This window comes from Felis catus, chromosome C2, assembly GCF_018350175.1.
Source record: "Felis catus isolate Fca126 chromosome C2, F.catus_Fca126_mat1.0, whole genome shotgun sequence".
Taxonomy (NCBI): domain Eukaryota; kingdom Metazoa; phylum Chordata; class Mammalia; order Carnivora; family Felidae; genus Felis; species Felis catus.
Window position 1 is genome coordinate 134,080,508 of NC_058376.1, and position 20,551 is coordinate 134,101,058.

General features: G+C 36.8%; 1 protein-coding gene across 12 annotated transcripts in view; it reads right to left on the reverse strand.

Annotated features, from left to right (window-relative positions):
• TBC1D5 (TBC1 domain family member 5) overlaps window positions 1–20,551 on the reverse strand; it is a 545,542-nt gene that overhangs the window by 77,896 nt on the left and 447,095 nt on the right. For all 12 annotated transcript variants that reach the window (XM_019810740.3, XM_045037659.1, XM_019810743.3 and 9 more), the window contains one exon: window positions 9,778–9,863. In XM_019810740.3, coding sequence (XP_019666299.2) covers window positions 9,778–9,863 — 86 coding nt within the window. The remainder of the gene's footprint in view (window positions 1–9,777; window positions 9,864–20,551) is intronic.

Consider the following 20,551-nt stretch of genomic DNA (forward strand, 5'->3'; position numbering starts at 1 on the left):
TTGGCCTGGGTGAGACATAGGCTTAAATGAAAGGCCCTTTCCAGCTCTAGGGATTTATAATCTGCAGTGTCAAATGGCTTCCACCACCATATTCATCATATTGTTGGAAGTGCAGGACAAAATGAGAGGCATGTACACTAGTCTAGGCCCTTGAGGAATGCTGACCAAACCCCATCTCAAGCTTACGGGCCTGTTTGCCCTGCCTCCTTATCTCTACCTTCTGTTTCTATTCTGTTCTTTTTGCCCCTTGCCCCTCCTTCTTCCTCCACGTTCACTGTCCTTTCAAGATGCTATTCTTCCCCTGCTCTTTCATTTGTTTCATAGTCTCCTTTTCTATCATTTTCTCACCTCACTGTACCTTTTTTTCCACCATAAAAACATAGAACTTATTTTAAAATTATTTTCTTAAGTGCAAAGCGTAGTTGGAAAAAGTAAATATGAATATGTGACTTTCGTTTTTAGATAGAAACAATATTCTCTTTCCATCTGTGCTAGCTTTCTAGAAATCTACATTAGTGACCTACCCTCAATGGATTACGGTTCATATTTATTTCTTTCATGCTTATAGACATAAATATTTTATTTGGAAATTCAAAACAGCTGTCAGGGTTGCAACATAGTACTTTTCAAGATGATTCTAACACCTGAGCTAATTTATGGTGTACTTTTGTTTACAAATTCTGTGAGTTGAAGACTTCAAATTCTATAAAATGAATTGGTTTCTACCTTTCTTAATTCTTTATCTTTAAAGTTGAGAGTAGCAAATTTGCTTCAATGAAAGACATCTATATGTAATTCTAAATTTGTTTGCCATATTGTGAGGTTTCTATTGTCTTAGAAAACAAACTATCTCCACATCTCAAAGAACTCTAGATTTGATAGGTCTTTATTAAAACAAGATGATAAAAGTTAGTTTGCTATTACTTATTCCTTAGGAGTCTGACTTTTGAGTGAAATGTACTCCTTTCCTCTATAAGGCTATGATTATTTTGCACGTGGAGGATACATTTTTGTTACTGTGTCATGAAGCAAAAGGAGTAGTGCTTTTAGGGATAAAAAGGCTGGCCTAATGCATGGTTGGATATAAGCTAGCCTATAGGGGGCTTACCTAATTAGGTCTGAACACCATTCATAACATTTGTCAAACGAACATAAGAATAATAAATATGTATTGATTGCTATGTATACAATCATTAAACTCTCTAAGACTTATCTATAGAAATAAAAATGGAGGTTTCTATATCATACCGTTAGTCACACTGTTGCTTCATGCTTACATGACAGAGCTCTAAAAACAAAACAAAACAAAACAAAACAAAACAAAACAAAACAAAACAAACAAAAAACACCTTGAGGGATAGCAAGCCTGGGTGAGCTTCCCTAGCGACAGCACTTATCACATGTTGTCATATATTGCTACTGGGAGACTTAAGCACTCCACTGGGACTGGACAGTTGGAAACTTGTACCTAGTTTCTCCTACTAGAGTACAAACTTTTTCCTTTCCTGATTTCAGTCTGTATCCTTTTGTCATAACACACAGTACCCATGAGTGGAACAGCTGTGCAGAGTGCTGTGAGTCCTAGTGAGTCACTAAGCTGAGGAGGGTCTGGGGACCATCAAAAATGGAGACTAAAGGGAGGCAAAGATTTCTTAGGTAGGAAACAAAATGCACTAGCCATAAAAGAAGAAACTGAAAGAAGAAACTTCACTGAAATAAAATTTTTCTGATCATCTAAAGACATCACTAAGAAAATGAATAGAGAAGCCATACACTAGGGAGTAATATTTCTAGTACACATATCTGACAAAGAATCCTATCCAGAATATATAAGGAATTCCTAAAATTAAAAAAAAAAAACCAAATAACCCATTGAAAACAGGTAAAAAAAACTTGAAATAACACTTTATAAAAGAAGACCTATATATCAGTGATATGTTATGAAAGGATGCTCAACATCATTAATCATCAGAAAAACGCAAATTAAGCCATAAGAGATACCATTTTCATATCAACTGGAATAAATAAAATAAAAAAGACTGACAATAGCAAATGTTGGCAAGGATGCACAATTACTAATGTTATACAATGATGTACAAGAATGCAAGCAATTGGAAACCCCATATATTCCTAATGGGAGTAGAAAAAGATACAGTTACTTTCAAAACAGGTTGTTTTGAAACAGGTAGTTTCTTATGAAGTTAAACATTCATCTATCGTATAGAGCAATTTGTGTTTACCTAAGAGAAAGAAAACCATACATCTATAAACAACACTAACAACAAACAACAGCATCAAAACACTTGTAGAGAAATGTTCATAGCAGCCTTATTCATAATACTCCAAATCTTGAAATAACTCAGTCAACGAGAGAATAAACAACTTGCTGTCTGTTCATATGATGGAATACGACTCAACAATCCAAAGGAAGGAACATGGATACATGGAATATGGGCGAACTGCAAAGACATCATGCTGAACGAAAAAAAAAGCTAGATACAAAAGAGTGCACACTGCCTGGTTGTATTTATATGAAGTTCATGAAAAGGCGAAACCAATATATACTGTAACAGAAATCAGACAGTGGGTGTCTCGGGATGAGTGGTTGCAAATGACTGTAAAGGGATACGAGGGAACTCTCAGGTGAAAGAAATGTTCATGCCAGATATGTTGTTTTGGATGGAGGTTACATGGGTATACACAACTGTCAAAACTCATCAGAGAGAATACTACGGATCTGTGTACTGGTACAAATTATGCATACATTTTTAAAAAAAGGAGAAAAATCTATTTACTCTGGATTAGATAGGAGACAGTATTAGCAATTTATCTAAATTGGTTGGGTAGTAACAACTCTTTGATATGACAGAAAGAGCACTTTAGACACAGATGTGCTTATAAGCACAAACTTTTAGTTATTTGAGCACAAAAGTATCACAAAGTTACATTTATATAGAAATCAGGGTTCTCTGACATTCTGATTAGCCAATTAACTACTAATACTGATAACCATGGACTTCTTGGCTTTATAGCTTGGGGAATATTATTAGCAATTATTTCTTTACCATATTTTAGCAATAAAATAATTCTGAACAATTGTAGCCATTATGTAAGTAAATATAATAAAGCCTAATTTATTTATTTTTTTTAATATATTTTTTTCAACGTTTATTTATTTTTGGGACAGAGAGAGACAGAGCATGAATGGGGGAGGGGCAGAGAGAGAGGGAGACACAGAATCGGAAACAGGCTCCAGGCTCTGAGCCATCAGCCCAGAGCCCGACGCGGGGCTCGAACCCACGGACCGCGAGATCGTGACCTGGCTGAAGTCGGACGCTTAACCGACCGCGCCACCCAGGCGCCCTAATAAAGCCTAATTTAAAAAATTTTGTTGACCATGTAAAATGGAAATTGTTGAGTAGAATTTTATCATGTCTTTTAGGTATTCAAAACAGTATTTATTTACCTAATCATTAAACTAAAATATTTACTAACCATTATAAATAGTACCAAGTACAGTGCTAGGAATATGAGGATTCTAAGATGTGGCTCGTGACATCAATATGAGTTATTCTACAACTGAAGCTAAAAAGCACTCACTTATTTCACTAATACTTAAATTTGTTCTTTGTGGCAGGTACTGAAGCAACACCAATGAATGAGACAGATGTGGTCACTGCTCTCATGATGTTCGTCATATTCTAACGTAAGATTGTTGGAAGGATCCTTGTGCTTCCTGGAACCCTGCACTTTCTCAGGACATTCTAGTGAGGCCAGACCTGGAGAGGAAGGAGCCCTTCTAAGCTGAGGCAGATCCTAACCCCAGGGAGAGATGCAGAACTATTAGTCACCAGGCATTCCTAGGGTAAGAATGGATTGGATGCCATCACGCTTTAGTCACATGGAGCCCAGCTAAGGAATGTGGGATGCATCTTAAGAGCTCAGGGTCCTCTCTTTATTAGAATCTTCTTTCCCTGGAGCCTCGCTTCCTCTAGGATCTCATGTAGGGTTTCTGGCAAGAGGCCTTCTGCAGAAGGCCCATCTACCAGAATTATAATTCTGGATTCTTTCATCATTGATATGAGTTAAGTTGTTTAAGCTCTGATGGGGGTGCAGAGGAAAGCTGGCATAGTTAGCACACAGAATGTTATTGCTGAGCTGATGCGTGGAGAGATCATGAACTAAGCCTGGTATTTTCTATCTCTAAAATTTTGGTGATATGAAACTGCTTAAGTAAAAAGACCTACAGTTGTGGAATGTGTAAACAGTCACCACTAGATAAAGTGACATGTGCTCTGGAGGCACTACTGACCACTCACGTGCTGTTATCGCATCACCTCTGTGGAGCAGAAAGAACTGCACATTTTGAGAAATTGTGTTGTGTCCTTTTCAAACAGAAAATCCATGACCGTTCTGGAATAAAGAAGGTATGTGATTCTACTCTTAATAGAAGCCACTGCAGTATTTAAAAACTATGAAATTCTGCTCCACGACTACTCAATTGGGCATTTTAGTAGTTACAGATTCCTAAATAGATTGATAGGTTCCACTGAAGACTGGTCACAAATTAGATGTACTTATTTTTTTTTATAGCAGCAATTTCTGGTTATTTAAGGACAAAATTGGAACGAGCTTTGAGTGTTAAATTGTCGTTCCGAGCTTAAAAGTTGAATGAATAAGAAAATGTCAATTCCCATTTTTAAAAAGAAATTTGCAAGTAAGTAAAATCAGAGCACAGTGAATATTATGCACACACGTAATGGAAAATCTACCACTAAAATACCTAGGCACTTGCTTTTAAAGACTTAATTATAGCAATCCATGGTAAAGCAGAGACGAGAAATCAGGCTTCTTGATTTCTAGAGATATTCTTATCCATGAAATCACATGTCATCTTTGCATCCTTATCCCTTATTTGGATAAGCAACACAAATAGAAGTCCATTACCATAGATATAGCAGGTATTACGTCCCTGCTTTTCAGGTGTCTGCCTGTCTCCTGTCTATTTTCTATTCATTGATCACTGCTGGGGGTTCCCCCATGAGTATATATACTCCTCTGGATCCTTCCCATCTCTGTCTTGCTACTCAGTGACAGCTCCAATGCATTAACTCTTTAATAGCTTCTAAACAGCTAAGAAAGTAGTTGCAAGGCTAATTATGGCTGAAGGGCCCAGCCAGGTAAGAGCATCTTTGGCCTTAAAGAGTGAAATGGACTTTACCAATGGTATCACAGCTACAGGGGCTTTTGATGATCGATAAAGTGGTGATACTGACATGGTAAACAAACCTCCAGGCCATAACGTGGTGGTTATAAAGGTTACATACAGAATTGGAAGAATTCTTAGGCAAGATTATCAAGAATTAAGGGTATCTATGCACCTTCACCAGTACTAGCTTGCCCATTCATTCATTTATTTTAAGTCACTTTATTGAGGTATAACTGGCATACAAACAGCTGTGCATATTTAATGTGTACAACTTGATGAGTTTGGGGATAAGTAAACATCTATAAAACCATCACCACAATCTATGCCATAAACATATCCATCACTTCCAAAAGTTTTCTCTCTCCCTCTTTGTTTTATTTTTTTTGTGATAAAAATGCTTAGAATAAGATCAACCCTCTTAGCAAACTTTTAATATATATTAATTAATATATTATTATTATAACCTATGGGGACTATACTATACAGTAGATCTCTGGGACTTAGTCATCTCTGGCTCATTTATTTTTTATTTATATATATTTTTAAAGTTTTTTTTTTTTTTTGAGGGAGAGTGCATACACGCATGCAAAGGGGGAGGAGCAGAGAGACAGGAAGAGGGAAAGAATATGAAGCAGTCTCCCCACTGTCAGCACAGAGCCCAAGTAGGGCTCGAATGAAGGAACCATGAGACCATGACCTGCACCAAAATCAAGAGTTGAGTGGGATGCTCAACTCACTGATCCACCCAGGTGTCCCTATTTTTTCAATTTTCTAATTTGAAAGGTGAAAATGATACTGTATTGTTGTTTTAATTTGCATTTCTTTGACTAATTAGGAGTTTGGATAGCCTTTCGAATGTTTGTTTGCTCTTTGAAAATTTTTCATTGAGTGCCTACCATATTCTAGACACTATTTTAGGTGCTGGTGATATAACGTTAATGAGACAAAATGTGGAGTTTACATTTCAGTGCAAGAAACAAACAATAAAAACAAAAAACAAGCCAATAATGTTTTTACCATTTCAGGTAGTAAGAATGCTATAAAACACAAAAACAAAAACAGTAAGTAGAAACCAGAGTAAAGGGGTCCCTTATTTTAGATAGGGGAGTCAAAGAGAAGTTTTCTGAAGAGAAGATACTGGAACAGAGTGAATAGCAGTGTGCCATGGGGATTCTTAGGTAAGAATCCAGACATAGAGAAAAGCAAGCTCAGAGCTACTCAAGTGGGAACATGTTTGTTTGCTTGAGGAACAGCAGTCAGGTCAGTGTGGCTGGAGTCCAACAGGCAACAGAAAGTATGGTGGTGTAGCAAATGGGGTTGGAGAGATAGGAGGCCAGATCAAGCAGGGCTTACCTTGTAGGCCATCGAAAAGGCATTGCATTTTACCCTATATATTTTGGGAAGTAACTGCATGGCTCTGAGTAGCAGAGTGATAGGAACTGACTTACATTAATCTGGCTGCTATGTAGAAAGGGTCTATAAGCAAGGGAGAAAGTAAAAAGACTAGTTAAGAAACTAGTGGTGGTGACTTGGTATTAGCAGTACAGAGAGAAAGGTGATTTCTTTCAGGATGTATTTAGAAGAGGATTTGGTGATGGACTTGATGTGTGATGTAAGAGAAACAGGTCACAGGCGATTCTAAGGCTTGATCAACTGGGTTGATCATTTACTGTTCTGGAGAAACACAGAGGAGTGATAGACTTGCGGAGGTAGAATCAAGGGTTTAGTTTGGCAAGTATTAAATTTGAGATACATATGGGACATCCCAGAGGAAATACTTAGTAAGTGGCATATGAATCTGGAGTTCAAAGGAAGAGGTCATCCTAAGATATAAATTCCGGACCCTTCAGTCATAAATGGTATGTAAAGCCATGAGCCTGGGCTGTGATCCTCTAGGGAATGAGTACAGTGAAGAACAGAAGTCTGGACGGTGTTCCAAAATTTATAAACAGAAAAGGAGGGTCCAACAGAACATGGCATGAGATAGAATGGCCACTGAGGTGGGATCTGAAGTTTCTTACCGAACTGAATAGATTCTGTATACGTTAACGATACTGGTTTTTCAGTTACTTACACTACAAATATTTTTCCCATTTTCCATCTACCTTTTGATTCAGTTTATTTTATTTTTGAGATATCTACTTACAAATAGTGGCATAGTAAAATGCACCAGTCATTCCCACTGTGATTTTCCTCCATTACGTTTAAGATTAAAAAGTCTTCTAGTAACCAGAGGTCAGATAGACACTTGATGTTTGCCTGAGTATACTTTGACTTAGCTGGAATTTGTTGGTGGAATTTGTTTTGGTGTATGATAAGGTTATGGGTTGATACCTCTCCAAAAGATTCGTCAAGTTTCCCAACACCATTTATTAATTCTTCCCACTGATCTGTGATGTGCTCTTCACACACCACCTTGCATTTAGTTGCATTTCAGTTTTAAGCTTTGAAATTAAAACAGAGCTGGTGAAAAGCCTTCCTTCCAGTCATCACAATGATATTTTGTACAAGAATCTCAATGTGCTCACAAGAAAATGCTAAAACAGAACTGATCTTTTGAGAGGAAAAATGCAAGGACAGAAGGCTAAACAGAAGAGAGATAAAACATGAAGTGCGGGGGGGGGGGCGGGAAGGAAAGGGTATATAGTTCATTTCTTTTTCTGGAACAAAAGGTAGACATCAAAAAAACGTAAAAAGATAACACATGTATACACACACACAACAAGTATTTGTTGAGGAACTTCCTTTTATGCCTGACATTCTCCTCAGTGCTCTCAAGCGGTAAGACAACGTGCCTGCCTTCAGGAGGCTTAGATTTTAGTGTGGAAGTTGGGGAGTCAGGTGACACATGTAAATGAAGTCTACAGCTTCAGTGAGTTATGAACCCTATGAAAATGATACTGGGCAATGGGGTAGAGGGTTACTGAGAGGGAGAGAAAAAGAAAATAGGCAGGTCTGAGAGGCCTCTGTGAGATGACCTTTGGGCTGAGCCCCAAATCATGCAGAAGCAAGAAAACAGGAGGGAAGGAAAGGTGCAGAGCAAGTGCAAGCACGGGAGGTAAGACAAGGGGAGAGTGAAAGGAGAGGAGGTCACAGAAATAGAAAACGGGCCCAGGAAGAAGACTGGATTATCAATAGTAAGAGGTAGCCTTTGGAGGGGTTGACGTTGGGGTGTAATAGAATCTTCTGTAAATTGAGAGTTCTTTGGCTGTTGTGTGGAAACTAATCTGGCGGTGCTGGGGTAGGGGAGGATAGGGGAGAGAAGAAGGGATTCTAGCTAGAAAAATCTTATATAAAGAAAGTACCTAAAATACCTTGTTCTTTTAAACATACCAAAACTAAATACTTGACATGACAGAGTAGAAATACAAGTGACTAGACTATTAAGATTCCTGAGGGCAGGGGTTTTATCTGGTTTGTTCCCTGAGTATCTCCAACACCTAGAATAACGAAAGCCTGGCGCGCAATAAAAATTGTTAAATTAAATGAACAAACGACTAAGGAGAATAGCCTTCTATTAGTGAAACAAGAATCAGATGAAACGAACAAAAAAGAGCTTCAGAGAAGAGCCTCATGGGCTATAGAGCCAGGGTCACAGTTATACGGTACATCAAAGTATGTGACAGATTTCAATCAAGGATGGGTAATTTAAAAATAACACAACACTAAAAACAGGGGTCAGAACACAAGTTTAAATTTAGCTGCTCTCCCATAAACTTCTTCTCACCCCTTGGACTATGAGTTTCTATGTGGCAGGAATTATGTCTTCTTTTTAACTCTCCAAGTAAGAGCAGAACACATTATGTGTGTTTACTCCATAGATGTATATTTAGGTTGCTGGAATCCTACTGAAGAAAAGCTAGCACATAGGCAAAATGCTTACGGAAAAAAATTCGGACAACTTGGCAGCATTTATCATTACTAACATTTTAGTCTTCCAGAGTAAACTTTGAAATTACATTCTAATTTGAGATGGTTCTGGTTTGACAAGTTAACTCTTGAGACATCTGAGTACAGTATTATGAAAGAACAAAACTGTTCATCAACCCTTTATGCCAATGTTAATTTCTTTTAAAAGTAGAATTTTAATGTTTTTTTATTCCTACAGTGACCCTTAAAATTTCTATGTATGTAATCACAAATGCACACACAAGATGCATTTATAAGCATATTGTGTAGTTCTAAAGACAGTTGGGAAACCCAATTTTAATTTTGTTACTGAAATAATTTAAAAATATATTATAGAACTGCCTCTTTTCAATCAACAGCAAGAATCTGGAAAGAGATAAAGGCGCAATTTATTCAGGTTTATTAGTGTTAGAAAAATGAAGTTGCCTAACTTCAAATTATAACAAATACTCTTCTATTTTTCTTCTTACCACTGACATCAATGTATACATTTTCTCATGCCTTAAAAAAAAACTCAGATGATTTATTTAATAAAGATGTCATTGCCCACTGATATACTAAAATCTCTAAATTCACTGTCACAAAATGTGTAAAAATTCCTGAAAATCTCAGAGAATATCTTTGTGGCTTGTAACTTTCATCAGAGAAAGGGCACTTACCGGCTTTTATTCATGAGGTCTGCTCCCCGTGCTTTGTAATAATCTAAATTTGGATGAAATTGGTAAGTCACTGGTCTTGGATTTCTCTACAGAAAAAAGAAATTTAAATGTATAAAGCTATTTAAATTACACATTAAGACATAAAAGAACAAAGACAACTGTTTTTGTGGAAAGAATACATATGATAACAAAGTTCAACAGTTAGCATGCTTGGGTTTTGCTTTCATTGTTGAAGTTTACCTTCACTGAAATTAGTCGTGATTAAACACTGAAATTATCTTATAGATTTTATTTCTACCTGTCTCAAAGTTCACAAAGATTTATTTCTGTCATTAGATTTTTGTAAGCATACTTAATGTACTATGTTATATTAGTTTCAGATGGACAATATAATGATTCAACAATTCTATACATTTCTCAGTACTCAAGATAAGTAGATTTATTTCTGATGATTCTGATCACTTTGAATATGACTTTCCAAAATACAACGAGATAAAATTATGACAAAACTGAAAAATTATATGAGATGTAACACAAGAACAATCTAGGCCTAATGCCTGAGAGATACAAAGTGTTAAGAAAGCTGCCTTTTGGAGGAAGAGTAAAAAAATCGCCGTTAGTTTTTGATAACCAGAATGCTAAACATGCCCACTAGATGGCGCACCGAGTCTTTCTTCTCCAAAAACGAATGTGTTATTTTAGAATTCAGCAATTCTTTTAAAGTTAGAAATTTCTATGTCATCTGTTCTTATTTACGAGTTTAACAAGTACCAAAGTAGTGGAAATATTAGCAGAGTACCATCAAAATAGAAAGTCAAACTGACCAATGCACGTTTTCATACCAACAGCAATACACTGGCCTTCCTGGCATTTGATATTATCCATAAACATTGCAAAAATGTCCTGAAATCATTAGGTCAGGTTTGTCAATTTAAATATATTACCACCGTTTAATGTGTCCATTATTTAAATGTATCAAGTCCCTCACAGGCAAATAAAAATTAAATAAATTCTAGTTTATAAAACGGTTACTATGTTAATATCATAAGTAAAACGAATACCATCTCTAAAATGTTAAATTACATAGATTTTTCATTAAAAAGTTTGACAAAACTTATAAATAAGTGTGTTCCAGGGTTTACCTGAACTTATAATTCAGGTTAATGAGTAGGACTTTGAACTAGAGCATGCCTTGTCCTCTGAGAGCTCTATCTAGACATAGAAAGGCTTCATTTCATCTTAATAGAAAATTACCAATACACTTCGATATCAATCCTTGGAGCCATAATCCCAAGGCACTGATATACTTGTATGTAGGCGGGGGTGTATAATTGCTAAGGTTAAATAGTTTGAAATTCATCAAGCTAACAATCTGCATCTTAATGGCCATGATGGACCTTTTCTTTTTCTGCTGAAAAGAGAATATTTACACAGCTCAACCCTTTCATATCTCTTCCAAGTCAGCCCTAATCATCTGACAAAAATGACAATCCCTTGATTTAGCTCCAGCTACTACTCCACTGGTTTGGTATTCAACACAGTTCTACAATAATCAAATCTGAATTGCCTTGATGAAGAGGACTGATGCTTCCATGACTACCATACTATTAAGTCTAACAGTGCAACTTTTCTCTCTCTAGGAATTACACAGGTTTCCTCATGGTAGCTGATGACAACCTGGACCCAAGTATAATGGGAAAATAAAATAGAGGTTAAAGCTACTGGCAGATTGCCAGGGCATTCATGATTTATTTAAAAAAATAACTTTCGCAGGACTATCACTCACGACTCATTTTGCTCTTTAGATTCTCACTACCTGGAAATACATTTTGTTTTTGCGAATAAAAAGGCTTTACTTCTTCCGACTCCCAACAACAAACTAATAAAAGGTTATGTTACTTTTTGCTAGAAAACAATGAAATAAGGGATTGCATGGAGCAAGTTCTTGAAACATCTTCATAAAGAAATGACAAGCAATTCAAGACACGAAGTGCTGATGTATCTAAGCACTTAAAGCCATTATTAGGAATAATGATCTAACTTGAACATATGAATGAGGCTCAAGTATTGCTTTCACAGAGGCCTATTTAAATTCCTAGGAGACTTACTAGTATCAAAGCGAGAGGCAGTTTAAAGTATCTCTGTACTGGGATGAAAAAAAAAAAGAAAAAAAAGAGAATCAAAAGATCATGTTGAAAAACAGCATTTGAAATGTAAGAAAATAAAATCAGAGGTTATAGTTGAAAGTTATCGAACAGGATTTTATGAGATGATGATGCTATTACTAAAACATAAATATGTCAGCAGATAGATGATCTGGACTAGACTGTCCAACAGAAATACATCGTGGGTCACAAATGCAAGCTTCATATGTGATTTAAAATTTTCTAGCAACCACATTAAAAAATAGGAACAAGTTTAATTAAATGTAGTATTTTATTTAATTCGCTACATCCAAAATGTTGTCATTGTAACATGTAATGAATATAAAAATCATTGAGGTTTGTTACATTCTTCCTTTTGTACCGTCTTTGAACTCCACTATATATATCACACTTACAGCACATCTCAATTTGGACCAGCTATACTTCAAGTGCTCAATAGCCACATGTGGCTTGTGCCTATTGTAATGGACAGCACAGAACTAAATGTCTGACATACACATAAAAAAAATCGTGTAGCTACAAAAATCAACATGTATAGACATGAACCATAAAAAGGGCACAAACGCTGCTATACATTAAGATTCAGTCCTGACAGCTCTTCAATCTACCTGTAATTCTTCTCTTTTAATTAAGTTCCTTTTGTCTCTTCTGAATAAGGTTTGAAAAAGTCAAGAAATTTTGGAATGATATCCTTCCGCACAGCTATTTACCAAAATGATAACAATGGTTTCCTTAGGGGCATCGGATTAAATGAGCATAATTCTAACTTTATGCAACTGAAACATTTTAAAAGTAAAGAGATACTCACTTTTCATATTTAAAAGGATTTTTTTACAAATAAAATTTTATAGAAATATAACAGTTCTGATTTTTAATTTTTCAATATCTGGACTTTCCTCTAAAATATGAGCCAGTAGAATTGTGCATATATAAAGCTCTGTATGTAAGAAAGATTGGACTCCATGACAGTTATAATTTTTCATCGTGCAGGACATGTGATGTCAACAGCACGGGCAGGAACAATTGCTAATTATTTTAAATGTATTTTCATACAGACAGGAGTTTGACTATTACAGGCTTTTCCAAACCAATGTGTATTATACAAAAGAAACACACTCGGTGAATTTTTCTTTGGGCAAAAGATAGCAAAATGGTGATCATAACTGACATTGATTTGTGTACGAGGAATACCGATTACGTTCCGTTACCTGGGAAGTCTATATTAAATTATAGGTGAAGATGCAGAAACCACAAATTCAGTTCACCCTGAGTTTACCATGCCTTTCCTAGACCAACCCGAATGGACTAGAGATAGATCTTCTACAAGATTGTAGCTAGTTAACTACCAAGTACCACTCACTCAATTCTTCTCTGTTAACAAGCTGTTGGAGCTCTTTTTAAAGCTTTCTCTTGAGCATTTTATTTTATTTCAATAGAAGAAGAATGCTGAAAATCCCACCCATTCTACAGACAGGCTGGGTTTTGGGAGGCATCTTAAAGCCTTGGGACAGAATGACTTACAGAAGCAGAAACAAGTGTCTTAGAAGGAAGTATATGCGAAAACCCAACCCAACCCATGCTGTACTTGTGAATTTCCAAAATGCTTTTGTTAATTTGGCATGATTACAAAATCAATTTACAAACAGTACTTAAAGGACAGCAATCAATGAATGTAAGGGCTGAAACTGATCGGAATCTATCTAACCTCTCCATTACAGTTAACTAACGTTCTACACTTCTGAGGTCTGTATTATATGCTAGTAAGCTGCTCCTTAATGTAATTTCAGGTAAAACAAATACCCTGCCCCTTACGGAGTATGACTTCTGACGGTGGACAACTCCCCTGTGCTCTAATCTATAATGGAAGTCACAGATCGGCACATCACCCTCCTCCCTCTGCCACTCTTCCCCCCATGAATATTTCAGTATTTTAAGTTGATGCTCACTTTGTGTGGTAGTATACAAATATTTAAATGTTAACCCACACTAAGTACAAGTAACCAAAAGATGCTACAGGAATAATTAACTACAAGATGCTACATGACAGTTTTCCTGTTCTCAGCCTGGTGAAATCAAACTCATCCAACAAAGGTCATTACAAATAGTACTTTCTAGATCGGTCCCTCAACTGAGCTCATCCTCATTTGAAGATGACTATCTCCGTTTGAATCGTTATATGGAGACTATAGAAGGAAAAGAGTGTAAAGTATTCCTCTCAGAACTCGGAACAACACAATGCCTTTCATAGGGCTGGCTATTTACAAACACACTAGAACCAAAAGGAGCAAGAGAAAAGCAATTGCAGTGACCCTTGTGATTCCACTTCTAATTCATGAATGTACCACTAGGAGTTAAAGTAGGGTAAACATAACCTCACTCATCTGCTTTAGAGGCACAGGCTGCCAGGCAGGGGAGGCAAGGGATCAGCAGTCAGTGAGGCCCCTGCTCGGACCCCCTGCTCCGCCCACTAGCAGGGCCCCTGTGAGGAGCCAGTTACACTCTTAGCTGTAGTTCCCTCACTGCAAACTTGTGGTAAGAATCAAATGAGACGATGAACGCGAAGTGCACAGCCCAGTGCTGGGCACTCGAGAAAAACTCAATGAAATGGAAGCTATGGTTATCTTCTGGTAACACTGAACACTGACACACAGACTTTTAATTTGAGAGCAGATCTGACAGTTTGACAACTTAAAATTCATGATAACCGTAGGTAGAGAAAGTGGTGCTTTGTACTTCTGGAAATCACAAATAAATTTGGGTGGATTTTTATCAAACGTGTTTTTGAAAAGCAAAACGCGGGGCGCCTGGGTGGCTCAGTCGGTTAAGCGGCCGACTTCGGCTCAGGTCACGATCTCGCGGTCCGTGAGTTCGAGCCCCGCATCGGGCTCTGGGCTGACAGCTCAGAGCCTGGAGCCTGTTTCCGATTCTGTGTCTCCCTCTCTCTCTGCCCCTCCCCCGTTCATGCTCTGTCTCTCTCTGTCCCAAAAATAAATAAATGTTAAAAAAAAAAAAGTAAAAAAAGTAAAAGCAAAACGCATATTTAGGAAAATCTCTCATGCATACTGGATCTCCTGTGTGGGGAACGATGCTATTTTACTTCTCAGCATAAGAGTACATATATTTATAAATTAAAAAAAATTGTAAAACCGTATTAATGCATAGTTGCTTACCAGCTTATAAAGTTGTAATAATTAAAGCGATCTCCTGCAATACGTCCAAATTATTATCACTTCTCTAATTTATTGATCACAGTTTTTACCTTAAATTAAACTGATAAAGTTCCGGTAGCACTTGTTTAATAGAAAAGATTGACTTATATTTACAATATAATGTATGTTTGGCATGAAGAAAAGAAAATATTTGACAAATGAAGAATTACTTCGCTTTCACTCCCCTATTACCTTGCTACCAACTCTTAATTTTCAGCCAGATTAGAAAAGGGGAAAAAAATAAGAGCTCAGGAGGAGAAGCAGCACTGTAAAAATATGTCGAACATTTCTCTTTGATGAAAAATGAGACTCTTATTTTAGTGAATATGTTATTGCCTCAATGCTGGGGGAAAAGCAACCGTCATTAGAAAAACGAATTGCTCAGCTGTTTATAAGCAAAAAGCTCTGGGGGAATTTCTTAGGACCCCAAAGGCAAGGCATTACAGGGTTATGCAAACATATGTTGCAGGTGTTTTAGGGGAGACAGGTGGGCAAACCTCAGCCATGGAAGAGGAATTAGTTTAGTAGGCTGTAAGTGAAACGAGATAACCCAAATGCTTCCAAGAACAGGGATGCCACGGCACCAGTGAACTGGAGCCGAAGAGCAAAAACTCCCCCTGAAATTATCCTGTTAGTGCCAAGCAAACAGAATTTTTCCCTTCTTGTAGTTTTATAGAAAACAAACACTGCCAATTACTTTTTTTTTTTTTAACTAAAGGTATTTTAAACCTGGAACAAAGAACAGCCTGAAATAGTGATAATTATCCAAAAAAAGATAAGGATGAAGTATTGTTGCCTTTATTTAAACAAATATTCCTAAGGAGACAGTTTGTTGTAATATTCCCTCTTTGGTTCGCTAGGCAACATTAGATTTATCATAATTCTCCTAAAGCCTAAGATATTTCTATATTAAAATGCTAATTTTATCTTTTCTTTTGCCTGTAATTAAAGCTGGGGAAATTTGCGATCTGATATTCACTGATTGCTAGAGGGTCCACAAAGGTCTCACTATTTCTGTTTCTTATTGCCACATACTGCCCTCTTCATTAAAATTAGATACAGTAACACAGTGGATCAAAAAGGCAGACATTATGATCCTAAATGCTCACAAAATTCACACTTAAGAAAAAATATATATAAAAATAAAATGAGCGGTATTATGTAGATACTGCTGTCAAACCTAGGCTTGCATTTTATTTCCTTCCCTGTCATTTATCCAGGAGTTCATTTTCTCTTTACATTAATTGTTATTGAGATAATACTCATTTTACTACACATATTTATGTATAAATAGTGTACTGAACCATACCTTCCTTACCTAAACCACTTTTCCTTTCTTTCCTTAAAACAATCCATATCATGAATTAAATGTCAAATACTTGGTAATAAAAAAAGCTCACAAAATATCAGATTTGGAAAAATAAAATCTAGTTTTTTTTTGCACTATTACAAATCCAAAATGCATTCATCAAGTTAACGTAGATCTTCACCAAAAAAAGAAAATAAACCTTTGTGACAAGGTTGTAAATTAGACTATTATTTCAATACCAGACAGAATTAAAGTGACCTCTGGTTTATATATTGATAATTCTGATGTGGTTTGATAGGAAATATGTATTATGAATACTAGGTATTAAGAAGCTTAGTGCAATTGACAGAAATATTCAGGTAGTTCTAATCTACGCATCTACGGATTAAAACTTAAAAAAAGAAAAATTTAAAGGCCTTAAAAAAGTTAAAAAAAAGGGGGGGGGAAGCAAAAAATCATTAATTGGGTAAAGACACAGACAAAACCTCTGAACCCATGCCAGCCTCATTTTACATACTGAATAAGCCCAATTCCCTAAAGTGACATCCCCATCTATACCCTGGCAAGCCGAGATCTCAGATGGCAGAGAAGCATTTTAAACCACCTGTGCGTTATGCTCGACTGTAGCTTCACACAATAAATAGACACCAAAAGAGAAATACAATTTTTTCCTTTTTTAAAATATATTTACATTTTTGAATTTAGCATGCGGAAAGATGCCAGATTAACATGCCCCCCAATATATATGCACATATATATATATATGCATAGCAAAGCAGTTTAGGTCTACATGTTTTCTTTGTTACTAAAACTGGGCCTCAAAATATTACTTTTAAATAGTTGGTTAGCTCTTTTTAGCAGTACTGAACTCTTTACCTTTTTCTTTCCTTAAATGTGAGCAGAATGGGGGAGAAGTGTTACTTCAATGGTTTAAAGAAATATGGAAACCCATTTGTCTTTGCCCAAGAGTGGTTCCCAGCCTTCAATGATGTAAAAGAAAAAGGAAAGAGGTAATCTCAAAAAATATTCCTAAATATTCCAATTTGTGACTTAGAAGCTAAAATCTCTGCTAGAGAAATTAGCATTGTAAAGTGTTATCTTAGGTATGTTACAGGAAGTTTAAACAAAGTATCATCAGAACAGAGGCAATTTAAAACTGGCTTTAGGGCTTTTGAACTCCCAAGAAGAAGTCTACATGATTCTATGGGAATGAGAACCCTGGTTTGAGAAATGTTGCTCCCATCTTCTTTTCCCTATCCTCTGCCCTTTCATTACCTGCTTTGCAATTGTCAAGGCAACCAAAACTAAAGTCCTGCACACTGAGCCTGGTAAAAGGAAGCCTCACACAGCCACACTTCTTTGCAATTTGGGGGGTAGTTTCAATGATGAAACATCTTGAAATTAAAAACATTCATTTATTATATAAATCCACTCTCACGAAGGTCATTCACGTACACTGTATTTTTTGTGATGCTTCCTAGTATAGCAATGAAGTATCAGTACTGAATTTTAAAAATGTCAAAATGAGGAAAGAAATCAGACAACAACCATAAATAACACCCAGACTAGTTATATTCTCCTGAGTAACAGCAATCCCTACTTAAGAAAGTATGTCAAGCGAGACCACAGAGACCGTAGAGAAGAGTTCCTATAGATGGACTTTTGCCTTTCTTGATTACTTTATTCAGGATTTCAGGTATCATTGTAAAAAAAAAGAACACCGGTATCAGACATGAATTTCTCTTAAGAGTAGCTAGTGTCATAAAATGTTTTCTTTTTAATCAGCGACTTTGGATACATGTCAGTCTTAAAATCTTAAAACCACACCCCTTCCAATATCCAGTGATAATAACTAGCACATCCACTGCACGCTGCTCACACGGCCGGTCTATGCTAGGGGTCCTTAATCTTTTCTGTGCTGTGGACTACTCTGTTTTCTGGTGAAGACTTCAGCCCCCTTTTCAGAATAATGCTTTTAAATATATAAAATAAATAGGGTTATAAAGGAAACCAATTATGTTGAAATACAGTAATCAAAATATCGAACAAATCTATAACATAGTGACATGCACTTTTATATTAATGTATTAAATAAGATATAGCGGCTGGCTAATCACTACTATAATTTAGAAGTAGTGATGAATGTAAATGGCATTTCAAGATATGCTCATCAACCGTAACGTGATACAAAATATCTGTGATTGCTACTAGTGAAAATGTTTCGGGTGCTGTCGCTACTAGTGCGGTTTGTTGTCTTTGTCCCTAGCTGAAGCAAATACTAAGTTTTAGTGAGGGCTTGGTGAAAATGAAGTGAAAAAATAAACCTTTCCTATCCAAGTTCTTAGAAGCCCCGAATTCCATCCACACACCAATTGGGGGCTTTTCTCAGAAACCTGAAAGGTGGCTTTGGGTAACAGCTTTCTTCTTGGGAAGGCAGGGCCTGAAGGACACCATTGGATTAGTTTATCAACCCTTTTCACTGTATAAATGTGTGCAGAGGCAATAGTCAAATATAAAACAACTGCTGTAGCACAGGCAGAGACCAATTAGGGCCAACTGGGAGCCAGGAGGAGATGTCTGGAGAGCTGCTGCTGGTGCCAGGCTGTAACCCCTCAGACACTGGATTTCTCTAACCACTGACATCAAAGTACTTCAATATTTTAACAACTGGCATAGCTGTATAGCACCAGGTGAATGCCGGCCTGGAGAGAAACACTATTTGGGAGGAGGGCTGTTCAGAAGTACAGGTTTCACCCTGGGTAGCATCTAGTACCTTATCTGAATGAATGAGAAGTGAGGCGACGTTGTGAGGGGCGGTGAGGGTGAGGAGGACGAGGAAATGCTTGACTATGGTGAAGCAAGAGGTCTACTTCTGGAGAGCCCACTCTTTGTGTGCTAGCTTCTCCGACTTCTCTAACTTCCCTATTGGTGTGGAGCAACTGATAGCTCCCAGATTTACGGACGGGGTCTCCATAAGTGGGGCTGTCCACTCACCACTGTTTTGTTTTGTTTTGTTTTGTTTTGTTTTGTTTTAGAGGCAGCTGAACTTTCTTTTAGTCCACAGCCATAAATGCTCCACAAAGATAACTTTCAGGACCTCATTTTTTTCCCGAAGAATCAAATCAGTTAGTTGGGGTCCAAGATACCCCTGGTTAGAACGGTGAAGCAGTGAGCGGAAACAGAGCTGCATACTTTGTTGTGATTCAGAAAGGAGAATGAGAAGGACTTAAGTAATCACCCATCTAGATTAAGAGGAATCTTTGGAGGCCATCCTTCTCCAGTAGTTATTCTATGTAGAAGCACAGAGCTCTTAGTTCCTGATGGACGCTGTATTTAGAATACCCTTGAGAGATGACTTAAAGATGAAAAGGGGGGGGGAGTATAAAAAAGCAAAGTATAATTCTTTTTATGTAAACATTTTTTAAAAGAAATAGTTTGCAAAAATTGACAAGAGGATCTTAAAATTCATGTGGGGATGCAAGTGACTCAGAATGGCAAAAAATATCTTTAAAAAGATTAAGCTGAGTACATGGACTCATAATTCTTGATTTTTGAAACTTACTACAAAGCTGCAGTAATCAAGACAGTGTGGTACTAGCATTAAGAACAAACAGATCAATGGAACAGAACTGAGAGTCCAGAAAGAACCCCTCACATTTATGGTTAATTAATTTTTGAAAGGGGGCAAGACAATTTGATGGGGGACAGAACAGTCTTCAAAAAGCACAACTGGATACCCACATGCAAAAGAATGAATATGGAAGCCTACCTCCCATCACACACAGCATTAGCTCAAAGTAGACCACAGACCTAAATGTAAGAGTTAAAACTATCAAACTCTCAGAAGAAAACACAGGAGTAAATCTTCATGATCTTGGGTTAGGCAATGATTTCTTAGCTATGGCACCAACACTCTCATCATTTGTTGGACCTCATCAACATTACGAACATTTGTACTTCAAAGGACACCGTTAAGAAAGTGAAAAGATCCACAGATGAGAGAAAATATCTGCAAATCATGTATCAGAGTCGTGAATCCAGAATATATAAAGAACTCTTACAACTCAGTAATAAAATGACAACACAATTAA